Source organism: Drosophila gunungcola (assembly GCF_025200985.1).
Source record: "Drosophila gunungcola strain Sukarami chromosome 2R unlocalized genomic scaffold, Dgunungcola_SK_2 000015F, whole genome shotgun sequence".
Lineage (NCBI taxonomy): Eukaryota > Metazoa > Arthropoda > Insecta > Diptera > Drosophilidae > Drosophila > Drosophila gunungcola.
Window position 1 is genome coordinate 791,322 of NW_026453172.1, and position 17,658 is coordinate 808,979.

Here is a 17,658-nt window from a genome sequence, read left to right on the forward strand (position 1 = left end):
ATAAAGTGTGTTTATAAGGCTTGCTGTAAATTTATTGCTTGGATTAAACAATACCGAACCACTTCCTTTGATCTCTGTAAACTCATTGAGCCTTCTGCGATAGCTACTTTTTCAAATTTATTTCTCTGCGAGCACATGTGAGATGTTGCTCCAGAGTCAAGACACCAGTTGCAACTTATTTAATTTGCCTCGGTTACGAACATGGTTTCGCTTTCACTCCTTTTCTGTCTTGACCTACAACCCGCTGCTCGGTGACCAATTTTTCCGCAATTATAGCACTTAAAATTAAATTTCTGATTTGCGTTTGCTTGCTTTATTTTCGTGGTATTATATTTTTTATTTGCAAACAGTGCACCTTGGGTCGATTCGTCTTATTTCTGTTGCGTTCCTCATATATATCTAATAATTTGATTTTTAGAACTTCTGTCGATACTAAGTTTTCTTGAGTTTCGATCGCTATTCGCAACTGATCGTATTCCTCTGGGAAGCTATACAGGAGCAAGATTGACAGCAAATCATCAATGTTCACAAGTTCCACTTCGTTTATTTTTTTCACAAAATCAAAAAATTTATCAACTTGACTTCTCATGTAAACGCCACGCCTGGACTTATTTTTAAAGGAATCAGTGATTTTAAAAGAGCAGCCTTACGAGCTGGACCAGAAGATTGATAATTGATTGAAGCTTTGATTTCCAACATAATTCCAATATCTTTGATAATTGTTATTATTTTGCAACTTCTAAGATATAAGTTTAATTTGGAAATTTTATGAAACATAACATACATACATATAAAACATATTAACAACAAAATGTAAATAATTACATAAACGTGGTAAGCGTGTCTTTAATGTACAGATTAAATAAATTTCCCAAATTGGTACCACAAAAAAATGCAATGGAAATTTTTGAAAACATCCTAGTAGACCCATATACCCATATCATACGAAATCTGTATAGTTTTCCCTCAAAAAGGTACGCTGGGTAATGTTCACTATAAGTGACAATGACCGTTTGTAATCATTCATTTCGGGTAGTGTAATGAGCTTGCAGTACTGTAATCATAGTTAAAATGCATTCAAGCAAACCTTAAATACTTACAAACTTTTTTAGACCAAGCACACGATAGAAATACTTTCAAAACTGGGGAAGTCAAAGAATTTTACGACTTGAGTTCGTAAAAGTGACTCTATCCAATTATCGAAATAAAATTGCTCAGCGTAGTTATTATGAATTTTCAATCCCACTTAATGATGACGGGACGATTCGGCTAATGACATTCATAAGGATCATTTATACTTTATGGGGCCGAAAATGCCTATTTCTTTTTGACAAATAAAGGGTAACTAGTAACTATTACACTTTGAACTTTCAACATATCCGATTTGTGATAATTTTGTGATAAAATTATTATATTTTTGCCTGAGCATAAAAGAAATGTGTATATGAACTTAAGGTTTGGGTTAGTTTTTAGTAATTTGTAGTTCTAGAATATGTTTGTATATTTGTGGTCCTATATAATGCGTTACAAGATAACAAGTAATGTATGGCTTGTAAAAATAAAGAAATGTGTAGATTATTGTACATCTAAAAATAAATTTCCGAGCATTTTCTGGTTCGTGAACAGAATTATTCTTTGAAAACCATGACAAACAAAATATTTATGCTCGCTTTTCAATTTTGTTAAAAATGCTGCTAGATTTCAGCAAAAATAGTTGTTGCGATTGCAACGTGTAAGTTTTGTAAATTATTTCGATGCTGGGATTATGTCGTCGCAGCCAACACATAAAAATATTGTGCTTTTGTCGCGTTAAGACAAAGTTTGTATTCGTCTTTAATTGTTAAATTGGAATAATGCTGTGAAAATAAGTTGTATTTTAACAAAGACATCGGTTGACATCCAACAAAGTTATTTTATTGCCCAACAAGTAAAAACACAAAGATCAATTCTCAGCAAAACGTCTTGTGTTTCGAAACTTATTTTTAGATATATTGACAGACCAAAATATATCCAGACAAAATGAGTGTAAGTTTAATACAAATTTGTCATAAAATGCAGTTATTTAAGACTTGTGGGAAGTTTTATTCAGATAGCTTATAAAATCGCTTAATCCAATTGAGAAGAGATGCTAGTCCATAATACATATGGGCATTTCCACTAAGTCGCCGGGACTTTCGTACGCAAATTTGCCGCAATTTACGCCCAAATTACAACAAAGAAGGCTAAACTCTTACTTTTATATACGTGTTAAAAGTTTGAATTCGACAAATTTTTTGTATTTAAGAAATTTGTAAAAAAAAAGCTACACCTCCGCTCGGGACAAAAAACCAAATTGGTTTTGCGGCAAGTCATTTAATAACCGATTGCAGCGAATTCAAAAGGCAACATTTTATAACAACTAATTTATAATGCTGTCTAAATTTGTCGCTTAAGAATTGTTTGATTCAAAACTAAAAATTCTTTATACTTTGTTTAAAATGTAGTTTTAATTCTTTGACATTTTTCTTACCTTAATTATCAATACTCATTTTTTGTTTTTCTGTTTGTGTAATTTAATAAAAAGTGGCTCACTTAAAATGTTTTTCAATAAACGGAAATGTTTAACGTATTTATTTTCAAAAATATGTAACAAAAACTAATCTTGAGAATAATGTACATGTATTGGAATATCTATTTAACTATTTAAATGAATTTTTGTTTCTTTCGAATGGGCAGTCTTCGCTGCTATTTGTGCAATTTGGAAACACAGAAATGATTGCAGTTCAACTTGCTCAGTTGTTGTAGAATACATTTTGACACCATTTATGTAATTTTTTGCACATTTATAAAATGATAATGCGTCTTGTATACCCACCCGTTTGGACATCGTTATCTACTAAACTTTCCATTTGAACTTGCTTAAAAAAATTCCATTCGATTGATGCGTATTTAAAGTGATTTACGAAAATAAAAAGCTTGATTATATCCATTTATTTTTAAATTTGAGAGCAGCACACATCATTATTTTGGTTTAGACATTCATCAAAGAAAAATAAACATCTTGTTTATTATGTGTCAGCTTATCGATTATAACAGCAAACGACTTTGTAGCTCCTGCTACAGAAGTAACCAATAATTTTCAGCAAAATCAATCTGAATGGCTAATTTAGTAGGCTTCAAGTTTGCTTTAATTTTCTCAAAATACGGCTGTTGAGTTCTTTTCACAAAAAAATGTGTTTTAAAGGAAGAAAATTTTGTTTCCAAATCCTGGAAACTGGTATTGTTCAAAGCTTTTTTTTTTATCAATTTTCCGCCAATGTTCAGTTTACTTTGTCTTCCATATTGTTCTAATATGCGAGAGGAATAAACTTATTTTTTAAGTCTTTTATGCACTTTTTGCAACTGCTTGTCATGCAATTTTCATAATAAATTTTACAGCAAACTGATTTTAGGAACCTTTATAAAATAATGGAAAATGAAGGTATAATTCTCGCGCAGCTTTCCAACAAATATCCGAATTTGCATGGTACATACAAACACACAAATTGTGCGGCATTTTATTTATTGATTGAACATGTTGTGGTCTCAGAAAAATTTCATCTTGTAAAGCTGGTGCGCTTCAGACAATGTCATCATTATGAAGCGTTTATCACAAAACTTCCATTTCGTATGCGCTCATAGCGTTTTCTCTTTAAAATCATTTCAGCGTTTCCTTTAGCTAATTTTGTTGCCCTTTTCCTTGCCTTAGGATCGGGTGTGACGCTTGGGGCTGCAAGTACTTGATTGTAAATTAGTTTAGGTCTGCCGGGTTTACCTGTTAATTGTTTTCTTGGCCTTCCTGGACCACGTCTTGTAGGTGCTTCCGGATCAGGATCTACAGAGGGGCTGTTCGCGATGACATCGGAATTTTCGTCATCTTGTTGGCCAACTGTGGCAAGTTCTGTTTCAATGTCGATTTGCATTTCTAAAAATTCTTCAATATTGTAATTTCCGAATAGATTTGTAAACTCGACGTCTCTGCTTTTGATCACGTTACGGTCTTCGATAATTAACAGCCTATAGGCCTTGGCATCGCTGCAGTAGCCCACAAATACGTACTTTTCAGATTTTGGGCTAAACTTGCTCTTCGATCTTTTGTCTAGTGAGTATACGATTTGGCCAAATTTTTGAAGATGTTTTACTATGGTAATTCGATTGTTCCACATTTTCAAAGCAGTTTCTCCACACGGACTTGTTGATACGTACCTATTTCGTATGTAGTTTGCGTTGTTAACTGCTTCCGCCCAGTAGGTTGAGGGTAATGCCGCCTGTATCATTATACATCATTTCTGCGAGTGTACGATTTTTACGTTCGGCGGAACCGTTCTGTTTTGGAGAATATTCCACTCAATACTCGTGCTTGATTCCTTCAGCTGCAAGATAAGTTTTGAACTCATTGTTAGTGTATTCCGTACCGTTATCCGATCTTATCGCCTTTAGTTTCTTCTCAGTCTTACGTTCCACATAGTTCTTAAACTCTTTAAACATCTGCTACACTTCGGATTTACTTTTAAATGTGTAAAGCTCGCACCATTTGGAATAGGCATCTATGAATGTTAAGAAGTAACGGCTACCTCCATGACTGTTTACACGCATAGGGCCGCACACGTCGCTGTATATGAGCTCTAGTGCTTCCTTTGCCGTTGAACTTGATTTTGGGAATGGTTTTGGAGACTGCTTTCCTTTGATGCATACTTCACAAATTGGGAGGCTTTCCTTTACACTAATTTCGTGCTCTTTACCCTTTTCTATGATGTTTTTCAAGTCGGCTTCATTAAGATGACCAAAGCGTTCGTACCATGCTTTTTTGTTTTATTAAGGCAATGTGACTGCTTTCGTGAACTTCTTGGATCTGAAACAAATCTGATTTGCAGGGAGCGGTGAAAACTATGTTTCCTGCTGAGGCACTTATAATTTCAGCTTTGTCCTTTTTAAAAACTACGTTAAATCCATGGTCACATATTTAGAAACTGATAACAGATTTGTTCTTAAATCTGGCACATAAAGTGTGTTTATAAGGCTTGCTGTAAATTTATTGCTTGGATTAAACAATACCGAACCTTTGATCTCTGTAAACTCATTGAGCCTTCTGTGATAGCTACTTTTTACAAATTTATTTCTCTGCGAGCACATGTGAGATGTTGCTCCAGAGTCAAGACACCAGTTGCAACTTATTTAATTTGCCTCGGTTACGAACATGGTTTCGCTTTCACTCCTTTTCTGTCTTGACCTACAACCCGCTGCTCGGTGACCAATTTTTCCGCAATTATAGCACTTAAAATTAAATTTCTGATTTGCGTTTGCTTGCTTTATTTTCGTGGTATTATATTTTTTATTTGCAAACAGTGCACCTTGGGTCGATTCGTCTTATTTCTGTTGCGTTCCTCATATATATCTAATAATTTGATTTTTAGAACTTCTGTCGATACTAAGTTTTCTTGAGTTTCGATCGCTATGGACTTATTTTTAAAGGAATCAGTGATTTTAAAAGAGCAGCCTTACGAGCTGGACCAGAAGATTGATAATTGATTGAAGCTTCTTCCATAAATCGTTAGAGGTTTCGCAGTTTTTTATTTGCTTCAACTCTGACATGGCCAAAATTAAGTCAGATTTGGGCTTTGCGTCTTCGTTATCCCATCGCGCACGATGTTCATCTTTTTTTATATGCGTCCCGTTCACGTGTTTCCACGAATCGTTTTTGATCAGAGGTGCTTGCATTTGTATTTTCCATGTGTCAAAATTGTCTTTGCGTAAAGGTTCTATGCGTACACTAGAAATATTCATTTTAATGTCATTTCTGTTATGTTACACAAGCAACAGTACCACAAAGCTACACAAGCAATGGTATCGCGAAGCTACATAGGCAACGATAAAGCTACACAAGCAACGATCAAGTGAGTCATCGATGATAGAGATGACACCGTGAGAAGTATGTTGCCAATTTGATTTCCAACATAATTCCAATATCTTTGAAATTTGTTATTATTTTGCAACTTCTAAGATATAAGTTTAATTTGGAAATTTTATGAAACATAACATACATACATATAAAACATATTAACAACAAAATGTAAATAATTACATAAACGTGGTAAGCGTGTCTTTAATGTACAGATTAAATAAATTTCCCAAATTGGTACCACAAAAAAATGCAATGGAAATTTTTGAAAACATCCTAGTTGACCCATATACCCATATCATACGAAATCTGTATAGTTTTCCCTCAAAAAGGTACGCTGGGTAATGTTCACTATAAGTGACAATGACCGTTTGTAATCATTCGTTTCGGGTAGTGTAATGAGCTTGCAGTACTGTAATCATAGTTAAAATGCATTCAAGCAAACCTTAAATACTTACAAACTTGTTTAGACCAAGCACACGATAGAAATACTTTCAAAACTGTGGAAGTCAACGAATTTTACGACTTGAGTTCGTAAAAGTGACTCTATCCAATTATCGAAATAAAATTGCTCAGCGTAGTTATTATGAATTTTCAATCCCACTTAATGATGACGGGACGATTCGGCTAATGACATTCATAAGGATCATTTATACTTTATGGGGCCGAAAATGCCTATTTCTTTTTGACAAATAAAGGGTAACTATTAACTATTACACTTTGAACTTTCAACATATCCGATTTGTGATAATTTTGTGATAAAATTATTATATTTTTGCCTGAGCATAAAAAAAATGTGTATATGAACTTAAGGTTTGGGTTAGTTTTTAGTAATTTGTAGTTCTAGAATATGTTTGTATATTTGTGGTCCTATATAATGCGTTACAAGATAACAAGTAATGTATGGCTTGTAAAAATAAAGAAATGTGTAGATTATTGTACATCTAAAAATAAATTTCCGAGCATTTTCTGGTTCGTGAACAGAAATATTCTTTGAAAACCATGGCAAACAAAATATTTATGCTCGCTTTTCAATTTTGTTAAAAATGCTGCTAGATTTCAGCAAAAATAGTTGTTGCGATTGCAACGTGTAAGTTTTGTAAATTATTTCGATGCTGGGATTATGTCGTCGCAGCCAACACATAAAAATATTGTGCTTTTGTCGCGTTAAGACAAAGTTTGTATTCGTCTTTAATTGTTAAATTGGAATAATGCTGTGAAAATAAGTTGTATTTTAACAAAGACATCGGTTGACATCCAACAAAGTTATTTTATTGCTCAACAAGTAAAAACGCAAAGATCAATTCTCAGTAAAACGTCTTGTGTTTCGAAACTTATTTTTAGTTATATTGACAGACCAAAATATATCCAGACAAAATGAGTGTAAGTTTAATACAAATTTGTCATAAAATGCAGTTATTTAAGACTTGTGGGAAGTTTTATTCAGATAGCTTATAAAATCGCTTAATCCAATTGAGAAGAGATGCTAGTCCATAATACATATGGGCATTTCCACTAAGTCGCCGGGACTTTCGTACGCAAATTTGCCGCAATTTACGCCCAAATTACAACAAAGAAGGCTAAACTCTTACTTTTATATACGTGTTAAAAGTTTGAATTCGACAAATTTTTTGTATTTAAGAAATTTGTAAAAAAAAGCTACACCTCCGCTCGGGACAAAAAACCAAATTGGTTTTGCGGCAAGTCATTTAATAACCGATTGCAGCGAATTCAAAAGGCAACATTTTATAACAACTAATTTATAATGCTGTCTAAATTTGTCGCTTAAGAATTGTTTGATTCAAAACTAAAAATTCTTTATACTTTGTTTAAAATGTAGTTTTAATCTTTGACATTTTTCTTACCTTTATTATCAATACTCATTTTTTGTTTTTCTGTTTGTGTAATTTAATAAAAAGTGGCTCACTTAAAATGTTTTTCAATAAACGGAAATGTTTAACGTATTTATTTTCAAAAATATGTAACAAAAACTAATCTTGAGAATAATGTACATGTATTGGAATATCTATTTAACTATTTAAATGAATTTTTGTTTCTTTCGAATGGGCAGTCTTCGCTGCTATTTATTCGTGGATATTGCAATAAAAAAAGTGCAATTTGGAAACACAGAAATGATTGCAGTTCAACTTGCTCAGTTGTTGTAGAATACATTTTGACACCATTTATGTAATTTTTTGCACATTTATAAAATGATAATGCGTCTTGTATACCCACCCGTTTGGACATCGTTATCTACTAAACTTTCCATTTGAACTTGCTTAAAAAAATTCCATTCGATTGATGCGTATTTAAAGTGATTTACGAAAATAAAAAGCTTGATTATATCCATTTATTTTTAAATTTGAGAGCAGCACACATCATTATTTTGGTTTAGACATTCATCAAAGAAAAATAAACATCTTGTTTATTATGTGTCAGCTTATCGATTATAACAGCAAACGACTTTGTAGCTCCTGCTACAGAAGTAACCAATAATTTTCAGCAAAATCAATCTGAATGGCTAATTTAGTAGGCTTCAAGTTTGCTTTAATTTTCTCAAAATACGGCTGTTGAGTTCTTTTCACAAAAAAATGTGTTTTAAAGGAAGAAAATTTTGTTTCCAAATCCTGGAAACTGGTATTGTTCAAAGCTTTTTTTTTTATCAATTTTCCGCCAATGTTCAGTTTACTTTGTCTTCCATATTGTTCTAATATGCGAGAGGAATAAACTTATTTTTTAAGTCTTTTATGCACTTTTTGCAACTGCTTGTCATGCAATTTTCATTATAAATTTTACAGCAAACTGATTTTAGGAACCTTTATAAAATAATGGAAAATGAAGGTATAATTCTCGCGCAGCTTTCCAACAAATATCCGAATTTGCATGGTACATACAAACACACAAATTGTGCGGCATTTTATTTATTGATTGAACATGTTGTGGTCTCAGAAAAATTTCATCTTGTAAAGCTGGTGCGCTTCAGACAATGTCATCATTATGAAGCGTTTATCACAAAACTTCCATTTCGTATGCGCTCATAGCGTTTTCTCTTTAAAATCATTTCAGCGTTTCCTTTAGCTAATTTTGTTGCCCTTTTCCTTGCCTTAGGATCGGGTGTGACGCTTGGGGCTGCAAGTACTTGATTGTAAATTAGTTTAGGTCTGCCGGGTTTACCTGTTAATTGTTTTCTTGGCCTTCCTGGACCACGTCTTGTAGGTGCTTCCGGATCAGGATCTACAGAGGGGCTGTTCGCGATGACATCGGAATTTTCGTCATCTTGTTGGCCAACTGTGGCAAGTTCTGTTTCAATGTCGATTTGCATTTCTAAAAATTCTTCAATATTGTAATTTCCGAATAGATTTGTAAACTCGACGTCTCTGCTTTTGATCACGTTACGGTCTTCGATAATTAACAGCCTATAGGCCTTGGCATCGCTGCAGTAGCCCACAAATACGTACTTTTTAGATTTTGGGCTAAACTTGCTCTTCGATCTTTTGTCTAGTGAGTATACGATTTCGCCAAATTTTTGAAGATGTTTTACTATGGTAATTCGATTGTTCCACATTTTCAAAGCAGTTTCTCCACACGGACTTGTTGATACGTACCTATTTCGTATGTAGTTTGCGTTGTTAACTGCTTCCGCCCAGTAGGTTGAGGGTAATGCCGCCTGTATCATTATACATCATTTCTGCGAGTGTACGATTTTTACGTTCGGCGGAACCGTTCTGTTTTGGAGAATATTCCACTCAATACTCGTGCTTGATTCCTTCAGCTGCAAGATAAGTTTTGAACTCATTGTTAGTGTATTCCGTACCGTTATCGGATCTTATCGCCTTTAGTTTCTTCTCAGTCTTACGTTCCACATAGTTCTTAAACTCTTTAAACATCTGCTACACTTCGGATTTACTTTTAAATGTGTAAAGCTCGCACCATTTGGAATAGGCATCTATGAATGTTAAGAAGTAACGGCTACCTCCATGACTGTTTACACGCATAGGGCCGCACACGTCGCTGTATATGAGCTCTAGTGCTTCCTTTGCCGTTGAACTTGATTTTGGGAATGGTTTTGGAGACTGCTTTCCTTTGATGCATACTTCACAAATTGGGAGGCTTTCCTTTACACTAATTTCGTGCTCTTTACCCTTTTCTATGATGTTTTTCAAGTCGGCTTCATTAAGATGACCAAAGCGTTCGTACCATGCTTTTTTGTTTTATTAAGGCAATGTGACTGCTTTCGTGAACTTCTTGGATCTGAAACAAATCTGATTTGCAGGGAGCGGTGAAAACTATGTTTCCTGCTGAGGCACTTATAATTTCAGCTTTGTCCTTTTTAAAAACTACGTTAAATCCATGGTCACATATTTAGAAACTGATAACAGATTTGTTCTTAAATCTGGCACATAAAGTGTGTTTATAAGGCTTGCTGTAAATTTATTGCTTGGATTAAACAATACCGAACCTTTGATCTCTGTAAACTCATTGAGCCTTCTGCGATAGCTACTTTTTCAAATTTATTTCTCTGCGAGCACATGTGAGATGTTGCTCCAGAGTCAAGACACCAGTTGCAACTTATTTAATTTGCCTCGGTTACGAACATGGTTTCGCTTTCACTCCTTTTCTGTCTTGACCTACAACCCGCTGCTCGGTGACCAATTTTTCCGCAATTATAGCACTTAAAATTAAATTTCTGATTTGCGTTTGCTTGCTTTATTTTCGTGGTATTATATTTTTTATTTGCAAACAGTGCACCTTGGGTCGATTCGTCTTATTTCTGTTGCGTTCCTCATATATATCTAATAATTTGATTTTTAGAACTTCTGTCGATACTAAGTTTTCTTGAGTTTCGATCGCTATTCGCAACTGATCGTATTCCTCTGGGAAGCTATACAGGAGCAAGATTGACAGCAAATCATCAATGTTCACAAGTTCCACTTCGTTTATTTTTTTCACAAAATCAAAAAATTTATCAACTTGACTTCTCATGTAAACGCCTGGCCTTATTTTTAAAGGAATCAGTGATTTTAAAAGAGCAGCCTTACGAGCTGGACCAGAAGATTGATAATTGATTGAAGCTTTTTCCATAAATCGTTAGAGGTTTCGCAGTTTTTTATTTGCTTCAACTCTGACATGGCCAAAATTAAGTCAGATTTGGGCTTTGCGTCTTCGTTATCCCATCGCGCACGATGTTCATCTTTTTTTATATGCGTCCAGTTCACGTGTTTCCACGAATCGTTTTTGATCAGAGGTGCTTGCATTTGTATTTTCCATGTGTCAAAATTGTCTTTGCGTAAAGGTTCTATGCGTACTCTAGAAATATTCATTTTAATGTCATTTCTGTTATGCTACACAAGCAACAGTACCACAAAGCTACACAAGCAATGGTATCGCGAAGCTACATAGGCAACGATAAAGCTACACAAGCAACGATCAAGTGAGTCATCGATGATAGAGATGACACCGTGAGAAGTATGTTGCCAATTTGATTTCCAACATAATTCCAATATCTTTGATAATTGTTATTATTTTGCAACTTCTAAGATATAAGTTTAATTTGGAAATTTTATGAAACATAACATACATACATATAAAACATATTAACAACAAAATGTAAATAATTACATAAACGTGGTAAGCGTGTCTTTAATGTACAGATTAAATAAATTTCCCAAATTGGTACCACAAAAAAATGCAATGGAAATTTTTGAAAACATCCTAGTAGACCCATATACCCATATCTTACGAAATCTGTATAGTTTTCCCTCAAAAAGGTACGCTGGGTAATGTTCACTATAAGTGACAATGACCGTTTGTAATCATTCATTTCGGGTAGTGTAATGAGCTTGCAGTACTGTAATCATAGTTAAAATGCATTCAAGCAAACCTTAAATACTTACAAACTTTTTTAGACCAAGCACACGATAGAAATACTTTCAAAACTGTGGAAGTCAAAGAATTTTACGACTTGAGTTCGTAAAAGTGACTCTATCCAATTATCGAAATAAAATTGCTCAGCGTAGTTATTATGAATTTTCAATCCCACTTAATGATGACGGGACGATTCGGCTAATGACATTCATAAGGATCATTTATACTTTATGGGGCCGAAAATGCCTATTTCTTTTTGACAAATAAAGGGTAACTAGTAACTATTACACTTTGAACTTTCAACATATCCGATTTGTGATAATTTTGTGATAAAATTATTATATTTTTGCCTGAGCATAAAAAAAATGTGTATATGAACTTAAGGTTTGGGTTAGTTTTTAGTAATTTGTAGTTCTAGAATATGTTTGTATATTTGTGGTCCTATATAATGCGTTACAAGATAACAAGCAATGTATGGCTTGTAAAAATAAAGAAATGTGTAGATTATTGTACATCTAAAAATAAATTTCCGAGCATTTTCTGGTTCGTGAACAGAAATATTCTTTAAAAACCATGGCAAACAAAATATTTATGCTCGCTTTTCAATTTTGTTAAAAATGCTGCTAGATTTCAGCAAAAATAGTTGTTGCGATTGCAACGTGTAAGTTTTGTAAATTATTTCGATGCTGGGATTATGTCGTCGCAGCCAACACATAAAAATATTGTGCTTTTGTCGCGTTAAGACAAAGTTTGTATTCGTCTTTAATTGTTAAATTGGAATAATGCTGTGAAAATAAGTTGTATTTTAACAAAGACATCGGTTGACATCCAACAAAGTTATTTTATTGCTCAACAAGTAAAAACGCAAAGATCAATTCTCAGCAAAACGTCTTGTGTTTCGAAACTTATTTTTAGTTATATTGACAGACCAAAATATATCCAGACAAAATGAGTGTAAGTTTAATAAAAATTCGTCATAAAATGCAGTTATTTAAGACTTGTGGGAAGTTTTATTCAGATAGCTTCTATAATCGCTTAATCCAATTGAGAAGAGATGCTAGTCCATAATACATATGGGCATTTCCACAAAGTAGCCAGGACTTTCGTACGCAAATTTGCCGCAATTTACGCACAAATTACAACAAAGTAGGCTAAACTTTTACTTTTATATACGTGTTAAAAGTTTGAATTCGACAAATTTTTTGTATTTAAGAAATTTGTAAAAAAAAGCTACACCTCCGCTCGGGACAAAAAACCAAATTGGTTTTGCGGCAAGTCATTTAATAACCGATTGCAGCGAATTCAAAAGGCAACATTTTATAACAACTAATTTATAATGCTGTCTAAAATTGTCGCTTAAGAATTGTTTGATTCAAAACTAAAAATTCTTTATACTTTGTTTAAAATGTAGTTTTAATCTTTGACATTTTTCTTACCTTCATTATAAATACTCATTTTTTGTTTTTCTGTTTGTGTAATTTAATAAAAAGTGGCTTACTTAAAATGTTTTTCAATAAACGGAAATGTTCAACGTATTTATTTTCAAAAATATATAACAAAAACTTATCTCCGAATAATGTACATGTATTGGAATATCTATTTAACTATTTAAATGAATTTTTTTTCTTCCGAATAGGCAGTCTTCGCTGCTATTTATTCGTGGATATTGCAATAAAAATAGTGCAATTTGGAAACACCAAAGACAGTTTGGATTTTTTTTCCATTTTTCGTTTTAGTTACACAGAATTGATTGCAGTTCAACTTGCTCAGTTTTTGTAAAATACATTTTGACACCATTTATGTTATTTTTTGTACATTTATAAAATTATAATGCGTCTTGTATAACCACCCTTTTGGACATCGTTATCTACTACACTTTATTTTTATAAATGCTGCTACTCCATTTACTGCTTCCTTTCCATTTGAACTTGCTAATAAAAAATTGCATTCGATTGATGCGTATTTAAAGTGATTTACAAAAATAAAATAGCTGGATAACATCCATTTATTTTTAAATTTGAGAGCAGCACACATAAAAAAAAATATACATTTTAGAAAAGCATCCATCTGATTTTCTTATTTTGGTTAAGAGATTCAATAAAGAAATATAAACATCTGGTTTATTATGTGTCAGCTTATTGAATGTCTGGTCTCAGAAAATAGTCCATCTTGTAAAGCTGGTACGCTTCAGACAATGTCATCAGTATGAAGCGTTTAGCACATAACTTCTAATTCGTATGCGCTCACATTTCTTCATCGTTCTTTTATTTATTTATCCACCGTTTGCAGTTGTTTTATTTTATTTTGGCCGTCACTCATCTAAATTTAAAATAAAAATAACAAATTAAACAAAATTTAATTTTTAAAAACTTACGACGTTGCTCGGGACCAACTTTATTGAACCATTAATCTGATCATTTCACTTACATATGAAAAAAAAATTGGGACTTATTCGTAGTCCATTTCGTGTGTTGCTGTGATGGATATCGACGCAATGATGAGAAGATATGTTCTCCAAAGTGGATATCGACGCAATGATGAGAAGATATGTTCTCTAAAGTCGCTCGAGACATTTGACAAGACAATAAAGCAAAAACGTACCGTTATTAAAGCAGCTTGCGATTGCTTTTTGCCTTTGTTTTTAATTCTTTACTCCTTGACATAGATTAAGGAGAGATAAAGTCTCTCATAATGTCTCCCTTAAAGAACGAGTATCAAAACAAAACAAGCGGTAGATTATACAAAAACCTAAAGTTTCGTAAGGGCAATTTTCCAATTAAATCTCTTGAAACGGACTATGAAAAAACCATATATGTTTAAGACAAGTCTGTTTGATAACTTTACTTTTTTTTTTGGGGTTGACATTCTGGTGGAAATGCACTTATACTTTACAGCTTCTCCTGATGTTAAAATAATCTTGCAAAGGTGTAAAAAGGAAAAATAAACATAAATAACCGTCAAGTTATTATAGCTGGCAAAGTTTACTAATTAAATTCTTTAAAAGCGAGATATGGAATCTAGATATCCGTATGAAATTTTTACGAATGAGCGAGCCAGACGTTTCGTTCTGTACCGTCATTAAGTTTACGGAATAAATACGTGAGCAACGTTAATCAGATTAAAAATCCATTTGAGAAAGGGGATACTTTGCAAAACAGAGAAATATTTTTATACCCTTGCAGAGGGTATTATAATTTCATTCAGAAGATTGCAACGCAGTGAAGGAGACATCTCCGACCCTATAAAGTATATATATTCTTGATCAGCATCACTAGGAGAGTCGATCTAGCCATGTCCGTCTGTCCGTCCGTTTCTACGCAAACTAGTCTCTCAGTTTAAAAGCTATCTGCATGAAACTATATAAGTCGGAACGAGCCGGATCGGACGACTATAGCATATAGCTCCCATAGGAACAATCGGAAAAATAAATTTAAAAAAATTATAACTTTTATATTTTTTAATTTTTTTTTAGTTCTTCGACACATAGTAATGGTTAATTATTTCAGAGTTACGGACGACTATAGCATATAGCTCGCATAGGAACAATCATAAAAATAAATAAAAAAAAATTATAACTTTGGTTTTTTTGAATTTTTTTTAGTGCTTCGAGATATAGTATTGGTTAAATATTTCAGAATTACGGTTTAAATTTCATCAAAATCGGACGACTATAGCATTTAGCTCCCATAGGAACAATCGTATAGCTGGCATAGTAACTATCGAATAATTAAGCTGAAAATCATCATAGCTTCAATGTTTTTAAACAAACACGCAAGTAAATCATAATTTTAACGTTTTCAAGAGTATTTAGATTTTGAAATATCTGCAAGGGTATATGAACTTCGGCACGCCGAAGTTTGCCTTCTTTCTTGTTTTTATTTACTATAGTTACTTTAATATACTCTAGTTAAAGGAAATGTAATATACATTTTTCTTACTTTTCCTTATCACTGCGGACAGCATCACACCTAGAAACTAATCGTACTCTTCGAGTTTGAGGACGAGACTACTTATCACTATGAAAGGCGGCACATGTCGTGTGCATAGGAGAATACCATCTATAGCCGCAGATGGTCCGATGCTGGGAAGGTCCGACCATAACGAGTAATGTGGAATAGGTCTTTTTTTTAAATTGGAGCTCTTGAGCTGGCTTATATATTGTTGTTGTTTTCAAAAGTTATTCAAAAAACACTTTTTTTTGGTATATCTTAAAATTATATTTTTTGAGGCTTTATTTGTCAAAACATTATTTTTCAAATTCTGGAATAATTTTTCTTGTGTTCCTGTATTCTACTCTTTTTTTTTAAATCTAGTTTGTTTAGCGGGAAATCGGCTAGAAATAGCTAAATTTTGCACGCCCATAACTTTTAAGCTATATGTCTGACATATGTTCTGACATCCAATACAACAAACTGGCTATAGAATAAAAAATATATAAGCTCACATTTTAAAATCGAACCTAAAATCTCCTATGAAGCTGATATTGAAGACCCACATAAGCATATAACTGATGTAATGTCCTCTGCTGCCAAACACTCTACACCCCCAAAAACTACACGTACAACTACACAGATCCAGTCGTTCCTTCAAGAAAAGCGGCGACTTTGCCGAGACTGGCAGGCCCACCGCTCCCCAGCCACTAAACAAAGGTTTAAATAAGCTTTTCGGAAGTTGTCTGAAGCTTTACTAACTGAAATAATCAGACTCAACGTGCCTATATAGCGAACTTTCGTCCACTAGCAATAAATTTCCACTCTGGAGAGCGCACCCAAACATTCAACCACCAAAAGAACCCGATTTTCCAATTCGATCACCAACAGGAAAAGGCCAAAATATTCGCCTCTTACTTAAAAAATGTCTTCCAATCTCATCCGCCGACAAACCAATTCACTTTACCAAACATCTCACCAGCGGAGCCCTGCTCCACAATAATTCTTGAAACAAGCACAATCATAAAAGCCATTGCAGAACAGATGAATCCAAAAAAAAGCCCGTGGCCATGATTTAATTTCGCAGTCAAAAGCATAACCACCATATTCAACTCAATTCTTAAATGGAGCTATTTTCCCACGCAATGGAAAAAGTCTGTTATTACAATGATACCAAAACCAGGCAAAGACAAATCCCAACCTTCGTCCTACAGGCCCATTAGCCTCCTTCCGTGCCTATCAAAGCTATTTGAAAAACTTCTTTTGTGCCACCTCAGAACACACCTCCAAAATGACAGAGCGATCCCCCTGCATCAGTTCGGCTTCAGGGAAAAGCACGGAACTACCGAACAGGTAAATCGCATAACAGCTGAAATACGCACAGCGTTTGAATGCAAGGAATACTGCAGTGCCTTGTTCCTAGACGTATCTCAAGCCTTCGATCGCGTTTGGATTGACGGTCTGGTTCATAAAATCAACACTGTCCTACCACAAAACACCCACAAATTACTTGAATCTTACCTTTAAGATAGAGTTTTTACTGTCAGATGCAAAAATTTCTTCTCCGCCAACCACATACTCGAAGTGTGCTCGGACCAATCTTGTATGTCCTATACACGGCTGACATTCCCACAAGTAGTCATACAACTCTATCCACCTTTGCTGATGACACAGCTATAACCAGTCTTTCAAAATGTCCAAAAACGGCAACAGCGTATTTAAAAAACCACATGGGGGGCGTAAAAATGGCTAGCAGATTGGCGCATACAAGTCAACGAACAAAAACGCAAACATATTATCTTGCCCAACATTGGCCCTAAACAACAAAAAAATCCCCCAAGTCGACGAAGTCACATACCTGGGCATCCACTTAGACAGGCGGCTTACCTGGAGAAAGCACATTGAAGCGAAGAAGATTTCCCTAAAACTCAAGGCCAATAGTTTCTA

At 33.9% G+C, this 17,658-nt stretch overlaps 1 protein-coding gene and 1 long non-coding RNA gene across 4 annotated transcripts in view; one reads left to right on the forward strand and one right to left on the reverse strand.

Annotated features, from left to right (window-relative positions):
* The first annotated feature begins 1,686 nt into the window (after positions 1-1,686).
* Positions 1,687-17,658, forward strand: part of LOC128256333 (troponin C) — a 48,063-nt gene continuing 32,091 nt past the window's right edge. Inside the window, exon 1 of one of the 3 annotated variants that reach the window (XM_052986621.1) lies at positions 1,687-2,025. In XM_052986621.1, coding sequence (XP_052842581.1) covers positions 2,020-2,025 — 6 coding nt within the window. In that variant the 5' untranslated portion in view covers positions 1,687-2,019. Of the gene's footprint in view, positions 2,026-6,961; positions 7,301-12,449; positions 12,737-17,658 lie in introns of those variants that run through there. The other 2 variants (XM_052986623.1, XM_052986620.1) reach the window with 2 other exon arrangements.
* Positions 13,770-14,388, reverse strand: LOC128256334 (uncharacterized). Its single transcript, XR_008267731.1, has 2 exons — positions 14,157-14,388; positions 13,770-14,101 (listed from the first exon to the last, which is right to left on the reverse strand). It is a non-coding gene; the product is annotated as an uncharacterized LOC128256334 (long non-coding RNA).